General features: G+C 44.5%; 1 protein-coding gene across 6 annotated transcripts in view; it reads right to left on the reverse strand.

Moving 5' to 3' along the window:
- The window catches only part of ZMYM2 (zinc finger MYM-type containing 2), a 179,442-nt gene that overhangs the window by 90,156 nt on the left and 65,263 nt on the right, over positions 1-24,023 (reverse strand). For all 6 annotated transcript variants that reach the window (XM_045017911.1, XM_045017919.1, XM_045017873.1 and 3 more), the window contains one exon: positions 23,768-23,980. In XM_045017911.1, coding sequence (XP_044873846.1) covers positions 23,768-23,980 — 213 coding nt within the window. The remainder of the gene's footprint in view (positions 1-23,767; positions 23,981-24,023) is intronic.

The following is a 24,023-nucleotide window of genomic DNA, read 5'->3' on the forward strand; positions in this document are numbered from 1 at the left end:
ACCAAGTCAGGAAGCCCAGGCCCTTAGTCAGGGCGGGGCAACACACAAGAGTCCAGGGGGGCTCAGGTCCTTGCAGCAGGGGCTGAGCAGCAATGATAGTTCAGGGCTCAGGTCCTTACAGCAGGGGCTGAGCAGCAATGATAGTTCAGGGCTCAGGTCCTTACATCAGGAGCTGAGCAGCAATGATAGTCTGTAAGCCCAAGCCCTAGGTCAGGGCGGGGCAGCAACCAATAGTTCAAGGGGCTCAGGTCCTCGGGCAGGAGCTGAGCAACAGCAGGTGTGTGCAGGCTTCTATGCCTGAACGCTGGTGTGAAGGGGAGACTGCCACCCGTAAGTGGGGTGGCAGGGGGGACACAGGCCCACCCACTCCACTGTGTCCCAGCCCGGGGCCCTACCAGCGGCAGTCAGTCTGCTGCTGTGTCGGTGGGGTCCTGACCGAAACACACCGACATCGGCTCTTCCTCTGTCGTAGCCAGACTGGGGTCAGCTACCCCCGGGCTACTTCCCGTCTCCCCCTCCATGGGTACCTGCTCATCGCGGGGCTCGGCAGCGGGGTCCCACACCATGGGCTCCTCGGCGTGCTGAGGGCTGTCTAGGTCGGGCCGCTCCTCCGGACTCGGGTCAAGGGGACGCTCGGGCCGCTCCTCGGGGTACCGGGCTCGGGGCAGGCTCGGCCAGTCCACCTCGGGGTACCTGGCTCGAGGGAGGCTCGGGCGGTCCACGTCCGGATACCTGGCTCGAGGGAGGCTCGGTCCGTCTGTGTCAGGGTACCTGGCTCGGGGCAGGCTCGGTCCGGCAGGAGCCCGAGTAGGAGCGTCTGTCCTCTCCGGCCGCTGGGCTCCAACTGAGCGCTGGGGCCGGGCTTTTATACTTCCTGTCCCGCCCCTTGACTTCCGGGGGGCGGGAACAGGTGGCGGCAGCTCCGCCCACTGGGGTGGCTGCTCTGGTTCCTCTCTCTCAGGGGCCGCCGGGAGCCAGGCCACCTCACTACACACCCACACAATTGCCTCAACTCCCAAGCACAAAATGCAAAAGTCATGCTCACCTGTGAGGAATATCTCACAGCAGCACTTTTTGAAACCATGTAAAGCAAAAACTGAGCACAGTAAAGACCTCAAGGTAGAGTCTATCGAGGACTGGAATCTAGGAAGAAAGACCTAAGAGCATTGAGTAATTACTCCAAAGTCTATGCAGATAACCACTCAAAGGTTCTAAGCAAAATCTGGAAGCACCGATGCAATTATGCTAAAAGTGTCAAAGAATGGATCACTTGATGATTACCTGTTCATTTCCTCTGGGGCACTGGCATTGACCACTGTCAGAAAACAGGATACTGGGCTAGATGGACTTTTGGTCTGACGCAGTATGGCCGTTCTTGTGATAAAGGGGGTAAGAAGGAATACAACAGAACTTCTTAACTTTTAAAACTGATGGTGACTTTAAACATCACTATTTCACTGTTCATTTTAGAAGGATTACTGATTCATATATCACCAAGTTGGATGAAGCCCTTCTAACATTTTAGGTATCTGTAAGCACTTGGAATAAAATCTGTTCCCTAATTTTGTCAAGTAGCCCATGCTTGATGGAAGGAAGGCGGCAAGGGCCAGGTGGAATCCGTGGAGGGCCAGGCAAGACAGTGGGGGTCGGGGCACCAAAATACAACTGTGTATTATTGAGTCTGCAAAAACCTACATAAATTACAATTTGGACATGTATATGTGCATATTTATTTGTTTTTCCTAAAGTAAAGTAGGAAAATTTATCAGCGCAGCCACAAGCAACTGTTGATGGCTCACTGAGGCCACCAAAAATTGGGTTGTGAGACCCCCTGGTCTACATAATACTTGGCCCTACCATGAGTTCAGGGGACTGGAGTAGGTGATCTCTAGAAGTTCCTTCCAGTCCTACAAATCTATGATTCTATAAAGATATAGAAAGCAACTTCCTGCCCTCAGTTAAGTGGTTTCAGGGAGTGGGGGATGAGTAAATGTATAGCCTGGTTCAGGCAAAACTCAGATGACACCTTAGGCAGGAATTTAAGGTGTGGACATAGGGAAACCTTGTTCTTGAAGAATATTGTAAATGAGGATCTGTCATCAAAATCCTGATTTCTCCAACTTTTCATGCCCATCTAATAGCTATTTAAAAGGCCATCTTCATAGAGAGGTTCATTAAGAAACAGGTCACCATTGATTCAAATGGGGTCTTGTGAGACCTCTGAGAAGTAGATTAAAATCCCAACTGAGAGTGAGGGGTTGTTACTTGAGGAAGTCCCAGTCCATTGATGAACCTTTACAATTGTAGAGTGAACAAACACTGAGAATCCTTCCAGTCACCTATTTCCTTCAGTGGAAAAAAACGGTTACCTACCTTTCTGTAACTGTTGTTCTTCAAGATGTGTTGCTCCTGTCCATTCCAAGTAGGTGTGTGCACGCTACATGCAGAGTTGTCAGAAGGTTTTCCCCTTAGCAGTACCTGTCGGCTGGCTGTGGAGGCCCCTGGAGTCTGCCTTCATGGCGTTATATATAGGTCCCTGCCGACCCGCCGCCTCCTCAGGTCCTTCTTGCCAGACTACTCCGACAGAGAGGTAGTCGCGTGGGTGTTGAAATGGACATGAGCAACACATTTCAAAGAACAACTGTTGCAGGAAGGTAAGTAACCATTTTTTCTTCTTCTAGTGCTTGCTCATGTCAATTCCAAGTAGGTGACTCCCAAGCATCTCCTAGGAAGAGGGGTTGGAGATCAGTGAGTCACAGACTGCAGCACCCCTCTACCAAATACAACATTATCTCTGGCCTGCTGTGCAATGGTGCAGTGCGACGTAAAGGTGTGGATTGATGACCATGTTGCTACCCTGCAGATGTCTTGACTGGGGGACCTACGCCAGGAATGCCACTGAGGATGCCTGTGCTCTTGTGGAGTGTGCTGTCAGTACGGGGGCAGGTATCTTCACTAGGTCGTAGCACGCCCTGATACAAGACATGATCCATGAGAAAATTTCTTGTGACGACACTTGAAGTCTCTTCATGCACTCTGCAATTTCAACCAAGAGTTGTGTTGATTTTCAAAATGGCTTTGTTCTTTCACTATAAAAAGCTAACACTCGCCTAACGTCCAAGGAAGTGAAGCATTCACTCCCAGTTGCTGGAGTGCAGTTTAGCAAAGAAAACTGGGAGAAATGTGTCCTGATTTGCGTGGAAATGTGAAACTACCTTTGGGAGAAAGGCAGGGTGGGGCCACAACTGCACCTTGTCCTTACAGAAGACAATATATGGAAGCTCAGAAGTCAAGGCCTTAAGCTCAGACATCCTCCTGGCTGAAGTTATAGCCATCAGGAACTCTACTTTCCAGGAAAGGTAGAGAAGTGAGCATGTTGCTAGGAGTTCAAAGGGAGGCCCCATCAGTCCTGAGAATACCAGGTTGAGATCCCACAGGGGGATCGGTTGCTTTACTTGAAGGTACAGTCTATTCAGTCCTTTCAGAAAATGGCCGACCATGGGGTTAGTGAAAATCAACTGGCCGCCCAAATCTGGATGGAAAGCTGAGATGGGGGCCAGGTGCACCTTTATTGATGACACTGACAGGCTCTGCTGTTTCAGGTGTAGTAAATAGTCCAGGATATAGGGAATCAATGACTGCAAAGGTGGAGTGTCCTTTTGTAATGACCAAATAGAGAATCTCTTCCACGTAGCCAAATAAGTGGCTCTCTAACAGGGTCTGAGCATGCCAGTTCCAAGGAGTTTAGCGATGGAATTTCCATGCCATGAGTTGCCGAGACTCTAGATTGGGATGTTGGAGGTAGCCATGGTCCTGCATGATCAAGTCTGGGACCAGGGGCAGGGTCACTGGAGTGTCCACTGACAAGTCTAGAAGCATGGTGAACCAGTGCTGGCACAGCTACACTGGTGCTATTAATATCATTGATATTCTCTCTCTTCTGACCTTTAGCAGGACCTTGTGTACAAGAAGGAACGACGGGAACACATATAGCGGGTGGTCCTTCCAAGGGAGGAGAAAAGTGTCCATGAGCAAGCGTGGGCAGTGATTCAGGAAGGAGCAGAACCGCTGATATTTTCCAATGTGCCTTGTTGTGAACAAATCTATTTTGGGAATTCTCCACTGATGGAAGATATTCACGACATGCAGGCAGTAGGACCTCTCAGGTCCTTGTGATTGTGAAATGACCTGCTGAGATGATCAGCCAGTTTGTTCTAAGAGCGCAGAAGGTATGCCGCCTCTACATCAGGGATAGTCTATTTTTTGTCAAGGTCCAAATTTCTTGGTCAAGGTATAATCAAGGTCCAGACTCCAGAGAAAATAATTTAAAAAATACTAATGATGATAATAAGTAGTAAATAAAAAGATTTTGGGGTCCATTCAAAAGCATCTGGTTGTCTGGATTTGTTTCATGGTCCACCTATTGACTACCCCTGCTCTAGATGTATCAAGTGGGCAATGGAGAAATCCCACAGTTTGAGGGCTTCCTGTCATAGGGGAGCGGAGCAAGCACCACCCTGTCGGTTTATATAGAACATCACTGTTGTATTGTCGGTCAATACCGATTCCAAATCCCTCTGGAGGGCAGATGTGTATGTCTGGCAATCAAGGCAAACTGCTCTTAGCTCCCTGATGTTGATGTGCAGGGAAAGTTCTGCTTGGGACCAGAGGCCTTGAGTCTTCCTACATGCACCCCCCATTCCATCACTGATGCGTCCGTGACTGGAAAAGGGTGCCCCTGCACACACCACTTGTGAGTTGAGCCAACATAGGGAAGGACTCAATAACTGGTAGAGGAAGTGTGACTATCTTGCCTAGGTGGTCTCGGTTTGGTCTGTACAATGAGGCCAGTCAGGCCTGAAAAGGTCAGAGCCATAGTCTTGCGTGCTGTACTACATATGTACAAGCTGCCATACAAACAAGCAGCTTCAGACAATTTTGCACTGTAGTAATGGGGTGTCCTTAAGTCCTCTACGATGGCGCCCATTGTCAGAAAATGAGATTCTGGGAGTAATGCTTTGGCTTGACCAGAGTCTAGGAGAGCTCCGATGAACTCTATCATCTGAGTGGGGGTTAGAGTTGACTTTGTCACATTCAGTATTCGTCCGAGCCTGTCAAAAGTTGACCTTATCAGGCTCATGTGCTCCTCCACCTGAGCCCTGGTGCGGCCCTTAATTAGCCAGTCGTCTACTTGTACTTGTTGCCTCCTCGGGAAGTGGCTACGACCAACATCCACTTGGGGAACACCTGAGAGGCCACCGATAGGCCAAAGGGGAGAACCTTGAACTTATAATGGGTGTTTTGACCACGAAGCAGAGGAACCGCCTGTCCGACAGGACTAACAACAAGTGAAAGTTCGTGTCCTTCAAGTCAAGGGTGGCATTCCAGTCCCCTGCATCCAGGGAAGGAATAATAGAAGCCAGGGAGCCCATGCGGAACTTCAGCTTTTTCATGAATTTGTTGAGGTTTTCCAAGTCTAAAATAAGCCTGAGTCCACCGTTGGCTTTCAGGATTAGGAAATACCGTGAATAAAACCCCTTGCCCCTGAATTTCTGAGGAACCTCTTCTATCACTCCAACTTCTAGGAGCATTTGCACCTCCTGTATGAGAAGTGGCTTGTGAAGAGGGTCCCTGAAGAGGGACCGGGAAGACAACTGGGAGAGAGAAATGGAGCGAACAGAATTGAAGAGAATATACCAATTCTACCATGTGCAAGACCCAATTGTCTAAGATGATCCGGGCTCAGGCATGGTAGAAATGGGATAGATTGTTCACAAAACGGTGGGAAGGATCCGGGATCTGGTCTGATGCGTCGCCCCTGGGCGCCCCTTCAAACGTTTTGCTTAGGGGCCAAAGATTGCCTCGCCGAGCCCTGGCCTTGATTGAAAGAGGGCTGAGGTGGCCTTAGCCTATTATTCCTGCCATGCTTCTGCCATGTATATTGGTCAAACCAGACAGTCTCTACGCAAAAGAATAAATGGACACAAATCTGACATCAGGAATTACAACATTCAAAAACCAGTAGAACACTTCAACGTCCCTGGTCACTCAATAACAGACTTAAAAGTGGCAATTCTTCAACAAAAAAACCTTCAAAAACAGACTTCAACGTGAAACTGCAGAACCAGAATTAATTTGCAAACTGGACACCATCAAATTAGGCCTGAATAAAGACTGAGAGTGGATGGGTCACTACAAAACCTAATTTTACCATACTAATTTCACTCTACCGTTACTCACATCTTCTTGTCAACTGTTTGAAATGGGCTACCCTCGTTACCAATACAAAAGTGATTCTTCCTCCCTTGGTATTCTACTGTTAATTGAATTGTCTCATTAGACTGACCCCCAACTTGGTAAGGCAACTCCCATCTTTTCATATACTATGTATATATATATACCTGCTACTGTATTTTCCATTCCATGCATCTGATGAAGTGGGCTCTAGTCCATAAAAGCTTATGCCCAAAGGACTCCAAGTTGTTTTTGCTGATACAGACTAACACGGCTACCACTCTGAAACAGTTCCTGCTGTAATCCTGTCTAGGATGAGCAGGGTAGAAGCGTGGAGGATGCGGTGATCTGAAATGTTTCCTTTGTGGGGCTGGTGTATGAAGCCCCGGAGATTTTAGTGTTGCTCGTGAGTCTTTGAAAGTGTGGAGCTTGGCATCTGTTTGCTCCAAGAACAACCCTGAGCCCTTGAAGGGCAAGTCCTGAATTGTTTGCTGGACAAAAGAACATAAAAATGACCCTATTGGGTCAGACCAAAGGTCCATCTAGCCCAGTATCCTGTCTTCTGACAGTGGCCAGTGCCAGGTGCCCCGGAGGGAAAGAACAGAACAGGTAATCATCAACTGGTCCATCCCCAATCACTCATTCCCAGCTTCTGGCAAACAGAAGCTAGGGACATCATTCCTGTCCATCCTGGCTAATAGCCATTGATGGACCTATCCTCCATGAATTTAGCTAGTTCTTTTTTGAACCCAGTTATGGTATTGGCCTTCACAACATCCTCTGGCAAGGAATTCCACAGGTTGACTTTGCGTTGTGTGAAATACTTCCTTTTGTTTTAAACCTGCTGCCTATTAATTTCATTTGATGACCCCTAGTTCTTGTGTTATGAGAAGTAGTAAACAACACTTCCTTATCTACTTTCTCTACACCAGTCATGATTTTATAGATCTCAATCGTATCTCCCTTTAGCCATCTCTTTTCCAGTCTGAAATGTTGAAGCCTGCAGCCACAAGCTCCTTCTCACAGCTATGGCGGTTGAGATAGTGCGGGTTGCTGAGTCCACTGAGTCTAGAAAGGCTTGCAAGGAGGTTCTTGATCTTGCCTGGATTTAGTTGGAAGCAACTCTTTAAACTTGGTCAGAGCATTCCAAGAATTAAAATTGTAGTAGCTGAGGATTGCTTGCTGGTTGGCAATACCAAGACCACGATTCCTGGGAAACAGCCAAGAGAGTTAGGTCCAAAAATGCACATTCTAACAAGGGGGCAGGGAAAGAAAGAGTACTCTGCATAAGAAAAAGAAGCCAAATTCAAGACACTAAAGGGGTGTTCTGACCTGGAAAAGGGATCAAATGTTAACTCATGTGATGGAAAGGCAGAGAGAGACGAACTTGGTACTCAGGCCAGAGTATAGGCATGGTCTGCAGTACAAAGTTAGGCCAATGAAAGACAGCTTACATCAACCTAGTTGTGTATGTGTCTACACTTAATCTCCCACCACTCTAAGAACCCCATTATGCCGACACAGTATCACCACCTCCCTGAGCAGCATAGAGCCAAGATCCATGTACTTAGGTCAACACAGTACATGTAGATACTGTTACTTACGTTGACTCTAACTGTCCTCCAGCGGCTGTCCCACAGTGTCCTATACTGACCATTCTGGTCATCATTGTGAACTCTACTGCTCACCAATTTTTGAAATTCCCTTTCCTGATTGCCTGGCTTAGCAACCACACCTAGCAGCTCTACATTATAGAGTGCAAAAGGCCAGTTGACCACACTGCCTACACACTCCAGATGGGGTCCTGCCTGTAGTAGACATGAGATATTAGCTCTCTTAGGCCTGTGGAGAGAAGAAGTTGTGCAGGCACAGATCCAAACCAGCTACAAAAACACTGACATCTACGAGCAGATTGCTCACGGGATGCAGGAGGAGAAATATAAAGGAGGAGAGCAGCAGTGCCATATGAAACCAAGGAGCTGTGGCAGACATACCAGAAGGCTAGGGAGACCAACAATTGATCTAGTGCCAAGCTGCAGACCTGCCACTTTTATGAAGAGCTACAGGCCATATTTGGTGGAGACTCCACCATCAACCCCCACAAACACTCACACCCCAGCACAGTAGATACCTCCAAGGAGCCCAAATCACAGGTTCCTGCCATGAACAGTGAGGCTGAGGAGGTGGTGAGGGATGAGGAAGAGGAGGCAGCATATGGGGGTTGGGTGATCGGGGGAAATCCAGTAAGCAGTGAGCCATAAACTGTTTTTGACACCACCTCAGTCTAGCCATTCGAGCATGGGCTAGGCCAATGCAAGGAAGGAACCTTGGGTCAGTGTGTAGATAAACTTTCAATTACAGGGATGGATCCACCCAAAGTAGCAGGATATAGCTTTTGACTTTCATTAATTTACTTGACTTGAAGACATACTGGTACCACCAAGAGAGCTGCTATCTGCTTTTCATTCCCCTCTAGAGTTAGGCAGGGGAGCCCAGTTTCTTTATGTACATAGTGATGGGGCCCTTGAATCCTTCTGAGAGATCTCAATTAAACTTTCATAGAGATACTCTGCAATCTGCTGCCAAAGATTTAAGGAGGGGTGCCTTATTTCTTCCTTTGTGTTAGGATACTTTCCAAAGCCACTCAGCGGTAACTTCAGCAGGCACCATTGCAGTGTGTGGGTGGCTTCAGGATGCCAGCAGCAGCTGTGCTCTCTTCTCTACCTTTGCTATCCTCTAGAGTGAGATATCAGCTAAAATCACCACTGCGGTCTTCAGGATGTTCCCCTCAGAATGCCTCAGCCAGATAAGGAGAAGGAAGAGGACTCAGGATGACATGTTCAATAAGATCCTGCAAGCCAGTGCCGCACTGGACTGCGAGCAAAGGGCCTGGAGGATGAATATTGTAGTCTCAGCAGGAAAAGCATAGGGAAATGCACCAGGACATGGATGGGGCTTCTCAGGCAGCACAGACAGATGCCGCAGCCTCTGGTGGACCTGCAGGTTCAACAATACTGGGCTCACCTCCCTCTGCAACCCATTAAGAACTCAAAATCGGGACCCTCCCCATAGCCCCACAACATTCCACTACCCCTATCCCTGCACCCCAGGGGACACTGAAGACAATCACAGCTTCAAATACAAGTGAAAGACATGGTTGGTGTCTCTGTAGTTGAAATGGACATGAGTGTTCTTTCCCCTTGGGTAAGTTCTGCTCTATTAAGTTTTATTATGTTTTGAATGTTGTTTTTTTAATTGCACAGGTTTTTTTGCACTAATTTTGTTACAGAACAAAATGCTATTGTTTGGAACATAATCTTTTATAGTTCACAGCATAGGCTGCTGAGCGCTCAGCAGTTCTGAAAGTAACCAATTACCATTACACAACTCAGAGGATCAGTCACAAACAAAATTAATAGATGCACTGACAATGTTATCTTCCTATATGTACGATAATCACTACACAATTCCTACCAGGCCACAAAAGTGCAGGCCCAGATAGAGCACACTACAGCAATGCAATTACTCTGTCTCACTTTTAAAATGGTCTTTTAAAGCCTCTCTGAGCTGTATAGCCTCTCTGAACTCTTCTAATAGCCCTTGTGTTTGGCTGTTCAAATTCAGCAGACAGCCACTCCACCTCTGCCCTCCACCCCAGCGGAAACTTCCCCACCTTTACTTCACAGGTATTATGCAGGACACAGCAGGCAGTTATAACCATTGGCATATTTTTCTCACTGAGGTCCAATCTTTTAAGTAAACACCAGGGCCCCCTAAAACGACTAAAAGCACATTCAACTGTCATTCTGCACCTGCTGAACCAGTAGCTGAATCATTCCTTGGTATTGTTGAGGTGGCCAATGTACAACTTCATGAGCCAAGGGAGCAAGAGGTAAACTGGGTCCCCCAGGACCACTATTGGTATTTCAATATTCCCAATGGTAATCCACCGGTTGGGGAAAAAGTCCCTGCTTGTTGTTTTGACAGCCATGTATTCTTAAAGATGCAAGCATCACACATCTTCCCGGACAAGCCCATACTGATGTCAATGAGTGAGCCATCAATGCGTACATAACCATCAAAAAGTAGCCCTTTCATTTGACATACTCAGTGGCAAGGTGATCTGGTGGCAAAATAGGGATGTGTGTGCAGTCTATCACTCTATTGCAGTTCGGGGACCCCACTGCTGTAAATACATCCACTATGTCCCCTCCACATTGCCCAGAATCACAGTCCAGGAGGCAATTAATGACCCTGCATGCTTGCATGACAATAGCCCTCCAGGGTGGATTTCCTGACTCCAGTGGCAATCGGGCCTTGCATGTTTCCACACTGATCACCATTCACTTCTCCACTGTTAGTGCAGCCAAGAATGTGGCCTTGCACATCCAAAATTTCTGCAGCCACTGCTAGTCATCTTAAACCTGAATTACAATGCGAACCTGCCAGCCAGTGCTTGTTTCTCGGGGCCAGAAGCAGCACTCTACCATCTGAAGCTGCTCTGTGAATGCCACCAACAACCTTGGTTCTTGCTATGTCCCACAGCAACCTGTCCTCTAAGGAATAGTCATGTTCCCCACGCATTCGGTTCTTTTTGCGGCTCTGCAAATACTCCAAGATCATGCATCCGGTGCTTACAATGCTCATGACAATAGTGCAGAGCTGTGTAAGCTCCATGCTTCTGTCAGAGATGGTGGACAGTGAGGATGGTCATGTGGGATTGTAGGATTTTGAGAAAAAGGTCTAAAATTATGGGATACAGATAACAATGAGATGGACACAGCTGCAACTGGGAAGTTGACCCCATGCTCCCAGTCACCCCTGAGGGACTCATTTCAGCCCCATCATGCACTGCCAAAACTTTCCAAATGCCTATTACCAGAGAAATTCTCCAGTCTCCACTTTGCCTTTCTAAATCTTTGTTTTGAATAAGCAAAAGTCACTCCACCCTGAGATGAATGCTGCAAAGCCTGAGATTCTTCAAGAACTTAGGATTTCTAAAATGGTGCCCTGGCAAAGAGTTAGGTATATGTATGTGTGGATTGGCAGAATCACAGCTCTGAGGTAAATGAAAACAGTGAACATGTGCAAGATTGCTGGCTATGGAGCATGTGCAGTAAGGGATGATAGAGAGGTGAGTTAAGTGAGCCACTAGCTGGTCACAGCCCACTCATACCGGTCACAACTTGTTTTGAAAGGGCAGAGCTGTCAATCATAATTCTGAGGTAACAGTTCGTACTGAACGTGTGCAAATGGGTAATTGCTTACGGGTATATAAGGAAGTCCCAATAGCACAGTATAAAAAGGCAGACATTTAGAGGAGAGAAGTCAGTTGCTGGGGAGAGAAGAAGAAGATCCGGACCAGAGAAAGAAGGAGAGTTTCGATCGGAAGACTGAGAACTGAAAGCCAACAAAGAGAAAGCTGCTGTAAAGAAGACAGAAAAGCTGCTGCAGAAAGAGAGAGAAGAAAACCAGAGCAGAGCAAAACTGACTGACCAGGAGCTGAACAGCAACAGTGATTAAAAATTTTAAAAGCAGCAACAGTGATTTTAAAGGGATACCAATGGATTTATAAAGTAAGTTTGCCAGTTTTTGATATGTTTAGTATAGTATTTATTATGTGTATGCTCAGAATATGTGTGTGTGTATATTTTAATTGTATTTTATTTATGTAAAACAAAGTAAATTTTAAGATCTGCTGTCAGCAATTTGTTACAAACTGGCCACTTTAACAAATGGCTGCAGCTCTTTTACAGTTAAAGTGTGGCTTGCAGACCACCCTCTACAAACCGCCCCCCACCACATTCTCCACCTACCAGACCGGGGAGGAGGGGGGGAGAGGGGTCAGGTCGGCAGCGTTCAGGGTTTCTGCCCTGCAGCAGGATGATGGGTCTTGGGGCTTCATCCCTGTGGGGCACATCTGCCGGGGCTCAGAGCTTCACCAGAGAGAGACTGAAGCCCTGAGCCCTAGCAGACATGCCCACCTCGGGAACTTCTGAAGATTATCGTATGTAGCTCGGAAAGTCTAAGTCTGGTCACCCCTGCTATATGTTATTGTAGTTTGAATGCTCTTTAATTTGTAATAAGGGATTGGTGTCAGGGATTTTGTGCTTTGTTTAGGATTTTTAGATCACATTATAGCAGGGTTTATTAGTCACTTTAATAAAAAGATATTTTGTTTTGGAAAGAACACTGGCTGTGTCAATTACTTTATTAGAAGGTTATATCTGTGTCCTTTAGTATTTCCTTAACAACCCTAAAAACTTTTACCTTGGGAAGAACAGATTAAGGAGACAATAGGCAGGTTATTATAGCAGAGTCCCAAAATTCATTTTTCAGGTTAACAAGCCAGTGCGACAGACAGTGGTGAGTTGCCTGAGGATACCTGCCCATATTGCAATGCACTCTGCATTGATAGTCCTGGTGATCATGTGCATCACTGACACAAGGAGCCAAGTATGCACGTACACAGTGAAGTACTAACTATGGCAGTTGTATACAGACTTAACTTCAATTGGCATGACTTTGTAGTGTAAACAGGGCCATAGTGCTACAATGGCAGATGCAATCTAATAAAAAACAGGCATACTGAATTCAGTCAAGCTTAGACTGAGCTGGCTAAGATGAAAGGTTTGGTTGATGATATGACCAAGATAACTGCACTGGTTTGTGACCAAAGATGAGAATGCCAGGCCAGTCCCTGAAACCCACCCGCAAACCTAGGCACAACCAGGCACTGCCACTTCCTTGAGAGGATCGTCTCTTGATTGGTTTGTGGAAACAAGGAAGACATATTGGTCACAGGTACAAATTAACAAGAACCAAAATACGATGTCACTTCTCTTGTTAGAGATAGTTATACAATGGACATATTCGGGGGTTGTTTCAACCTGTAGATAAGGATAATACTAGAATTGGTAATATTCCTCATTATAACTACAGGGAACACCTGCTCAAACCAGTAATAAAGGTAAAAATGTTTAACTGCATGCACTGTAACTCAGTGTAATAACAGTTTTCCTTTCAGTTTCTGTGATCATTACTTTAACCATTTTACATCTGTCAAGGATGCTCCAATTTACTGTAACTGGTTCTTCGAGACGTGATGCAGGCACACATATTCCACTTAGGTATGTATGTACCCAGAGCACTGGAGCTGCAGAAATTTGCCTAGTAGTACCTGTAGATGGGTAATGCGTGTGTCTTGTGGCCATGGCCACTCTCCAGGGTACACGAGGCGGCACTACCCTGATCCTCTCTTAGTTGCGTCACACCATACGCTTGGAAATGAGTATCTAATGCAGAGGGGATGGAGGATGGGTCATGTAATACACATCTACATAACATTGTGTTTCTTCTTCAAATAGATGCAGCCATGTATTCCACCTAGGTGACTCGCTAACAATAACCCCTCCCACTCCCAGGAGGCAGGGCTCACAGTCTAATTAAACAGGGACTGCAGGACTGATCTACCAAAGATTGCATCCACCTTGGAAGTTGTGGCTATGGCATAATGATTTATGAACCCATATATCGAGGACCCCAAAGCAGCCCTGCATACGTCTAATGAGGAAACATCACTGAGGAACACTATGGACGCTGCTTATGCCCTCATAGAATGAGCTCTCATAATTTGAGGGGGCATAGCCAAAGCTACTTCATATGCCATCTTGACGGAGGATGTTATCCATTCAGAGATGATCTGTGAAGAATCTGCCTGACCCTTCACAGATTGTAGTGTAGACACAAACAAGGTGAAGCATGAAACTGTTTAGTCCTGTCCAGATAAAAGGCTAAACATCACTTGACATCTAAGATATTGAGACAGTGCTCCTCCAGCTATGAAGACAGCTTAGGGGGGAAAAAAACAAACAAACAAACACTGGTAAATATACTGCCTGGTTCAAATGAAACAGACCACTTTAGACAAAATGTTGAGGTGTGATCATAAAGCCACCTTTGAAGAACTGTTTATAAGGAGGCTCTTCCATCAGAGCCTGCACCACTCACACTCTCCTTGTGGATGTTATCGCTACCAGGAAATCAGTTTTCCGACACAAGATTGCCAAGGAACAAGATGCTAGGGACTTGAGGACCATCAGAGCCACTAGGACCATGTTTAAGTCCCACTGGCGAACCATTTCTCAGATCAGAGGATGTAGGCTAAGAAGCCCTTTTAAAAATCTTGTTACCATGGCATTGGAGAAGACTGACCTTCCCTGAACAGGAGGATGAAATGCCAGTATCACTGTCAGAGCACATTCCATGAACTATGCCCAAGCCCCAACAACTGAAGATGAAGCAGGTACTCCAAGATGTCCCAGATAGAAGCCAACATCGGCTGGAGTATGCAGGCTAATGACCACACTGAAAACCACTTCCATTTCACTGAATAGGCTATCATGGTAGACGACTTTCTGCTACTGAACAGGACTTGCTCGACAGCCGCTTAACATTGCTCTTCCTGCTCCTCATTCATGCAGCAGCCACACCATGAGATGCCGGGAGCTGTACATAGGATGCAAGGTGGGGCTGTGATTACGAGTGAGTAGATCAGGATGGAAAGGAAGCAGTATGGGAGGCTCAACAGACAGCATGAGAAAGTCAGAGAACCAGCACTGTCTCAGCCATGCCAGGGGCAACGAGAATGAGTTTAGACCAGTTCAACTTGATCTTCAGGATGACCTAAGGGATGACTGGGAATGAGGGAAACACATAAAGGAGAGCAGACTGCCAGCAGAGGTGGAAAAGCATTGGACAGGGAGCCTGGATTGAGGCCCCATCGAGAGCAAAACAGACATTTCCTGTTAATCGCTGGAATGCCCAAGCTTTGAAGATGACCCAGAGAATACCTGTCTTCAGGTCCGCTAAGATGGTCGGCGAGATGATTCTGAACCCTGGGCAAGTGAACAGCTATTGGAGTAATGTTCTCCACAATGCAGAACTTCGACAGCCTGATTGCCTCTAAGCAAAGCAACCTGAACCTTGTTTGTTCAATAATACATCGCAGTGGTATTGTTGGTAAATACATGAACCAGTGTCTCTGATACAGTGCCAAAAGGCATTACATGCACTGTAGATGGCCTGAAGCCCCAGCAAGTTGATATGAAGTGAAACAACCTACTCTGACCACAGTCTCTGTACTTTCAGTGACCACAGGTGCACCCCACAACCCATCAGGGAGGTACTGGTAACGTCTGACTTGGCTGGAGAGGGCTGGACAAAGGGGACACCATGGCATGTTCTTTGGATGTATCTACCACTGCAAGGAGTCCAGGACCTGTGGAGGAAGATGAATCAGTCTGTCTAGAGGATGAACAGCAGGACAGTAGACCATCCTTAGCCACATGTGAAAGGGGCAAAGGTGCAACCTTACAAATTGGACCACCTGCATGCAAGCAGATGTGTTACCGAAGAGGCACAGAGATGTCTGAACAGTCGTGGAAGACAGACTGCAGACTAAGGCAAAGGTAGAAAATTGTCTGAAAACATTCCCAATGTTGTGGAATCTAACAGGGCCCCAATGAACTAGACTTTTTGCATGGGAGCCAAGGCTGACTTTCTGGTGTTCAGGATGAGACCAAGACAGTCGAGCAATCACAGTGTGGTGCCGACATGAGCAACAACTTGCTCTATGGAGCTGCCCCTTAAGTAACTGGTTGTCCAGATATGGGAAAACGTGAATTCCCTTCTTTCTGAGACACATCGTAACAATGACTATGCATTTGGTAAAAACCTGGATAAATAAATAATGGAGCATGGGCTCCCGTTACCGGTACATTGTACATGCTCCCGTATCACTCTGGTGGACTTATTTTATATGTCATCCGTTCCACAGTCTTTTGGTAGCGCTGTTTGTAATTTTAAAATTACTGAAAAAGTCACGTGCAGCAGCCATATAAATATATAGTAAACATTTTTGCATAAATTAGAAGTGATTTTTGTGATATCTCCAGAGTGATTGGAAAATGTCCATCAATGAAATTTGGTATGTGCCATAGCATTATTACGTGCTATCGCTGTTCTATAACATTAATTGTTGGGAAGTAATGAGGCTACACCTTACAAGGTTGAAAATAAAGTTTAACAGGAAAGCGGATTCAAACTGCAAGCACAATCCTTTTAGTAAAGAAAGCAGATTTTCGGAAATATGTTTTTCCTTCATCAGGCTGGAACCTGTTATTTGCTCTATCTTGTATAATTTACTCAGGTTGTAAAAAGCTTGGACAAAATCGACACTGAAGGGTGTCAATTCTTCATACATGAAAAGTCAAGTAAAAGCTATTTTAGAAAAATTTGAGATCAGTGAAATGCAAGTGCTGAGCTTCTGCGTTGACAATGCAGCAAACATGACGTGTGCCGTCAAAAATTTCAGCAAGGGCAATGAAACCATTTCTACCTCTGAGAACAGGGATGTGGACAGAACTGAAGCTTTGAGCATTGGCCTGCTAAACCCAGGGTTGTGAGTTCAATCCTTGAGGGGGCCACTTAGGGAACTGGGGCAAAAATCTGTCTGGGGATTGGCCCTGCTGTGAGCAGGGGGTTGGACTAGATGACCTCCTGAGGTCCCTTCCAACCCTGATATTCTATGATTCTATTTTGCCTGATGAAGGAACTAAAGAAATGGATGAAATCAAACTCAACATGGATGCTGCTGCAAAATGGGATAATGACCCTAGCCTCATATTTCCAACATGGCTTCATGAGGACGACTCAAAATCCAACTGAGGAGGTGTGGTATTCACACTCTTCAGGTGGCAATCTGGGATGGACTGAACAAAGAACATGAAAAGAAATTTCTGGCAAAAATTCGACAAGTTGTTATCAAACTACAAACCTCAAGTATTCGAAGTGTTCTGCTTGATCTACATGAGGTAACTCAATCATTGGATACTGTGACTCGCTGGGGTTCAACATTTGCGATGATTGATTGACGTCTCATTTTTCAATCTTACTGTGAACAAGTGGCTGCTGGAACAATAGAACTCAAGTTAACAAAAGTTGAATGGGACGAAGTGAAGAACCTGCAAGACCTCTTGGCAAAGCCAAACCAAACAACCATGAATCTTCAACCTGTCAATGTAACCCTGGGAGTTTTAATGAAGGAATGGCGAAAACTGTCAAAATTCTTGCAAAAAAAATGGTGGACAAATTGCAGAAGGAATTCTATCCTCCATGCAGAAATGCAAAGAGGAGCTTTTTGACAATATTCATTTCCTTGCTGGAGTTTATGTTGACCTACAGTATCAAATTCTTCTTACCTCAAGGGAAATACAAAGGCAAAGGAAGGGCTCCTTGATATTGCTCGACGACTCGAAAAACAAAATCTATTACTACATTTGAACTCGGCAAAAGAGGTTGAAGAAAATGAAACAACAAAAGGGGTCATCAACAATCAAATTCATGGTTTTGGAAAATTCACATCCTTCAGAAATAGCAGGCTGTTCTCAAACTTCCATCTCCATTCTGAACTTGTTCGAGCATCCATCCCCGAGATGTCTTCAGCCATTACGGGGAAACGGAGATAATTCAAGCATCAATTCTTCTGAAGATGACGACTTCGAAAAGGAATTGGATAAACAAGAAAGACGCCGGCAAGTTTCTGCGATTCATAATTGTAATGAAGCATTATTCGAGAGAAACTTTTAGGAAGATTGTGAGGCGATGGAGTCTATCGGTAGGCTAAAAGCCAAGTCTGTTTTTGAGACCATTCACAGCTACCCACACCGCATTCAGGCTGCCTCTAGAATTGCTTTGAGCATGCCAACAATTCAAACTAGTGTAGAACGACTGTTTTCGGCTTTAAAGTTAATTTTAAATGAAAGACAACTTGATTGCTGCAATAATTCTTTACAGAATGAATTATGAATGATTCCAGATGACATTTAAATTTTAGAAGTCTGAATAAAAATAATGTTTTTTCAAAAGTACAGTATGCACTTTATTTAGTTGAAAATTAATTTGAGTCGGAGGGCGGACCGGAGCTGGAGTAGTCACTATTGGTGCCAGAGCGGAGCTGGAGTGGAGCAATTCAAAAATTTGATTGCTCCAAATCCCTGCCTGCATGTACACCCCCAAGGAGTGCAGTGTAGCCCTGGAGTCCTTGAAGGAGTGCAATGTCTTGTAAATTTTGTCCGTGAACAGCTGTTGACCATTGACAGGCAAATCCTCAATGGCTTCCTGGGCATCCGGGTAAATACCCAGATTCTGCAGCCAAGCAGCTTCTCCTCATGGTGACCGTGGAGGTCATCACCCTAGATGAGGTGTCCACGACGTCTAGTGCAGACTGCAAGGACATCTTAGCCACCAAGCAGCCCTCAGTGACAAATGCCCAAAACTCCTCCCTCTGGTGAGGTCTCAGGCAGCTGGTCTGCAAACTTTGACATAGCTGTCCAATTTAAAAAAATCATAGCTGGACAGTGAGGCTTGCTGGTTAGCGATTCGCATCTGTAAAGAAGAGGAGGTATATATCTTCCTGATTCCAAGGAGGCCAATGACATGGATATGGCATTGGTGGCCAGCCCAATAGGCACCGGGCCAGGGACCTCCATCCCAAGTATGAGATGCATGCCAATTCTGGTACCCATAACGGTCCATCAGCAGCCCTCAATGCTGGTTGGGCAATGGAGAGTGAGAGGATGACAACCCTGACTCAGATGCAGGGGAGCCTCAGGATCACAGACATAAGGGAGGAGTGAGACAAGAGGGAACGAGGAAGCAGTCTGACTCATCTGTCACCCAGAACAAGACAGAAAGCAGGGCTGCTGATGGAGACAGTACCATTGGTTACCAAGCATACCAGTGCTGGAAGCAGTGTCAGTCCCAAACTGAACAGCGGTACCAAAGCGTCTGACAATACCAACGTCGAGGGTGGTGAAAGCCACCATGGAAGCATTTGTGGTTGTGACTGCAGCAGCGCAAAGGAGGTTCCTGGTATGAAGGCCCTCTATACCAATCCTGGTACCAGCCCTGCTTACACAACCTGTGGAAGGGGAACATTGGGTTGCAGTGCTGACAGACCCAAAGGTTCAGCAGCTCATTCAGTCAAAGGGGCTACAGTTGGTGCACCCGTGGCAAAGTCCTGGACAAAAGGAGAGGTCAGGACCGAAAGGCAGAGGAGCTGTCTGGTATGCTGCCAATGTGGAAACAGTCAGTGCTTGCATCTCCCTCATCGGTACTGGACTCAACAGACACTCAGAGTCAACAGTACAGGGTTTCTACCCTCCCTACTTAGTATCAGGGAAGGGTTAAGATACCTGCACCATCACACATGCCAGCACCAACTCTGTGCCTGTCCACACTTTTCCTGGGGAGGTTGAAGAGTCACCCTGAGACCTAGAGCAATCTCAGTTGGTTTTATGCAATCTTTTCCTCAGCACAGTTGACAAGGAACGGCTTCTCCATTTCTTTGGAAAGGCACCTGCTCCAGAATGTGAAGCAGCAGCTCTCCTGAAGTTCAAGGGCAATCTCCGACCCAATGAGGGCCTTGGTACCAATGCAGGCTGCCTGGCCTGTTCAAACAGGTGCTTCTTCAGTCAAAGGTCTCAAGCCACTTGAGTCCATTTCTTAAATGAGTTGCAGATCACACAATGCTCCTTGATGTAGGCCTCACCAAGACAGAGCAAGCACCAAGTGTGGGGATCGCTGTTGGGGGGGACATTGTTTAAACCCCACCACAGGCAATAAGAAGAAACTTAGGGAACCACCTCAGGTAACCAGGGGAGGTGCTACAGCCACAAGGCGCAAGCACCCCTCACCCCCCCCCTTTACTGGTAGGCAAAATTCTCTGGTTCCACTGCACTGGGCACCCACACACATAAGTGAAATACACGGCTACATATACTCAAATAATATCTTGTTTTCTTCTGGTAATTAATTTACTTTTCTAGGATCATTCTCTGAGTTGCTCCCTAACTCTCCCAGTGCTGGAGAGTATGTACTTCAATAACAAATAAGATAGGTAAGGGTTCAGAGTCTACTTCACTTGGAAGTGTCTTCCATGTTTAACATACATTTCCAAAAAGTTTTCCTGACATTTAACCTAAGTTGCCCTTTACTTAATATCATTCCATTTCTTGATTATACACACTTGTGCCACCATAAATAATAGGTCTCCCTCGTGTGTGTCAACACACTTTACATAATCATACCTAAACAGTTTGGTCAAGGTATTCTTATTTAGATTTTTTTTAGCATTCCTCATCTTTCCATTGCCTATTCATTTGTAACTTTTCCCCAGCTATCCTTGAGTTTAATAGATATCTTTCAAGTGCTGATGCATCCAGGTGTATACAGTACACTTTCACTAGTGCTATATAAAAGAAGGACCAGTTATCTCCTTAGTTATGAAAGATGAAATTTTTAAGAGTACCTAGGCCCTAGAGTCCCATTTTCAAAAATGACATGTCTATTTAGGAGCTTACGTCGATGGGAATTCACCTCTTAAGTGCATTCATAGTTTTGAAAATGAGAGAAGAGCTTTTGACTATTTTATCCAATGTCCCTCTAATTCAAAAACAGCATTGTCTCCTCTTTCCCTGTCTCCACAACCAATGTAAAATGAACGATCAGCCACACCAAATCATGACCCATTTGTCCTGGTTCTCTACCACCAATCTCCCTGCCAAAAGGCATAATATTTTGGTCTGCAGATAATTTCACTTCAATCCTAAGAAAAAATGTACATATGTTATGAAAACTAGTTCCAAACATGTTTAAGTAATATTTATTTCACACATAAGGATTAAGTAGGTAGGTACAAATATTGTGTCAATTCTAGTTTACTAGTACTACATATTTATAAAAGACCAATTGTTATATGACAATTACAGTACATGACATATTAGTTTTATACAACTCTCATAGCAAAAAGATAGACCCCACTTACTGTACAATTGCTTGCACATAAGTGGAATATAGTCATTAAAAGTTTTAGGTATACCACACAGGATGATAACCCGCTAAACAAAATACTAATGTAGCCAAATGCTTCCCCATCAAGCCTTGTATTACTGTTTTGACAAAAGGAGGATTATTTCTATATTATTTTAGAAGTCTGTCCCTCCTTTCCTATGGTTCACTCCCGTTTAAAATAAAATGACAGAGAAAAATCCCCAGAAAGAGGTCTAGTACTATTGTGAGAAAGTAAATATATTTTATCTATAATTACCTATTGCTAGCAGTGATTGAGCTTTCATGGTCAAAATTCCTTTAAAAGATTAAATTGATAGATACATTCCATACAAAAACCCTTTACCGAACAAGACTATACATTTATTCTTCTCACAAGAAGCACCCAAAGCACTCAACAAAAGTTAATAATCATTTTCCAAAATTTCCTCAAATAATTTCAAATTCAAGTTAAAAATGTAAATGCACGTTGCTAGACAGATTTGTCATTATAAAATTAAATTATGGCCTGAGACATTTTGCACCCACACCATACACCATCAGAACAATTATACTCTTTTGGAATGTATCTCGTTTAAACAAGAATTTTAAATCCACCATTCACTGTCAATAATATTTGAAAACCTACTATGAATTACATTTGATCACAATAACCTGGGTGGATGCAAACAGGCACTAGAGATTAATCTTTTCACAGCTCATTACCATTCCATAAGCCATTCAGCCCCCCCCTCCACATCAAATACATAATAATCCTTTCACAACGTAAGAGATTTTGCTGGTACAAAGTCTGCCAATGGCAATGGATGCAACAAAACTATCCAGGTCAAGGAGAGAGAGATTCACTTCAGGATCAGCATGCTATTGCATAATACCCACTACTAATGGTGACGTTTACTAATAATGCAATTCCCCAGCACACAATAGAGTACAAGATCCTACCAATCCCATGCCACTTCATCCTCTCATTAACATATGGGGATTTAATGTCTGAACACAATAGTACAAAAATATCTAAAGAGACAGATGACAAAGTACACTTTGCAATGAATGTATAATAGATACAGAATTGTCGTTCCACCTCTCATAATTCCATGCTCACATGGCATTTCATCAATGCAAGTTTTTAGGTTGTGTGGGACAGTCCCAAGTTCAAAGTTAATCTTGTGTCTTTTTGTTCCTTCATGAGTGCTTATTCAACGTTTTTCCACGTCTTTCCATGGCTTCTGTCTATGCCTACATTTTAGTATCTCGAAAACCTATTTTGCCCTTTTTTGGTTTTGCTGTATGATAAAACAATAAGGCTCATGTTATGCTTTCAGTTGTGCTGTTTATACATGTATACATTCCCAGAAATACTGTTTGAGTTCTGTACAAGCTCAAAGAAGCAGTCCAAAAAGGGTAAAGGTAAGCAGCACTTGATGTTCAAAAATGGAATAGCAATATAGAACAGAGATCAAACATTATAGAGCTTTTTATTAATCAAATATAATGGAGCTTTGTTAATTCAATACTGGGCTCCCTCTGACTGATTGTATTTCACCAGCTTCAAAAAGTGAAAAGAAATGAAGAATCCTCAATGCAGCTGGGTGCACAACCATCTCAAAGAAGCCTTGGTAAAGTAACATCTCACGTATATAAAGGTTTACTCCAAAACTACAGAAAATATAGGCATATGTTACAAGTGGAACATTCATTTCAGAAGTCCTAAAACACAGTCCCTAGATGCATAACACTTCATATACGAGGCCACCATGACATCTCAGATAAAAGATGCACGTTATAGAAAAAACTAAATTTCTACAGTGGACCAGCCCAAAAAATAAATAAATAACGATGGTTGTGAATTATCCTGCTAGGTCATAAATAGTTTGAACAGCACTCCAACCTCCCCACTAGTGTGAAGTGATGGCTCATCACTGCCTCCTAAAGTAAATGCAGGGGGCAAATGTTGTCTGAAGACTGGAATGTAAAAAACCAAGACATGTTTCAAACGCTATAATAATTTCAAGAGCACACGGAAGCTAAGTAAAGGAGGACACAAAATCCTTCAAACCTTCACTCATGAAGGAATATAGGACTTTGGACTTGGGATGGTCTACACTGAAAAGGAACTAGAAGTATATTCAATGTACAGGTAAACAATGTGATTAAGAGAGTCAACAGCCATATCCAGACTACATGGCCCATATAAATTTTTAACTTTACGTATATGTCTAAAAGTGCAACTAACTGAGCTTCTATATCTAACCAAGCACAGTGGGTTGTCCAGTAGGTATGTAGTTGTCATGCCCACCATAAATAAGTACGTTAAGAATTAAAGCCTTCACTAAAGAGATAGACTTTTCTTCCTCAATTGTTTTAAATCAATAGTACTTTTGGTTAAGATACACGTCTCCTTTTACAATAATAATTTATGAGTAGGAGTTCCACTCCCACAAATGCACATACAAATTCACATAGGTTAAGCAGCTGAGTCTTTGAGGTTTGTTCGTATTCTATATTTACACAGTCCCAAGAAAATCAGTTAATCAAGAACAGAAAGCATCTTAGCAGTACTAATGTATGTTTTGTTTTTTAATTTATAGGCTAAATTTCATTTTTTATAAATAGAAGTAGTTACCTGTTTATATTCACCAACGCAGTTTTGGCAGCAGAATCTTTTCTGCTGACCGTCAATCGTAAGGATATTGTTTCCAGCTCCTTTACTGGGCAAGTACTCCCCACAATGCTCACAGCAATTCATTATTAAACCCTTCGCCATTCTGTATCTATTGAAGCAGTGGTCACTACACAGCTTATGAGTCATGTTCTTAAAGCTAACTTCATGGCGAATCTAAAAAAAACAATGAAGGTTCTTCATCAGTGCACTACACTTG

This window comes from Mauremys mutica, chromosome 1, assembly GCF_020497125.1.
Source record: "Mauremys mutica isolate MM-2020 ecotype Southern chromosome 1, ASM2049712v1, whole genome shotgun sequence".
NCBI lineage: Eukaryota > Metazoa > Chordata > Testudines > Geoemydidae > Mauremys > Mauremys mutica.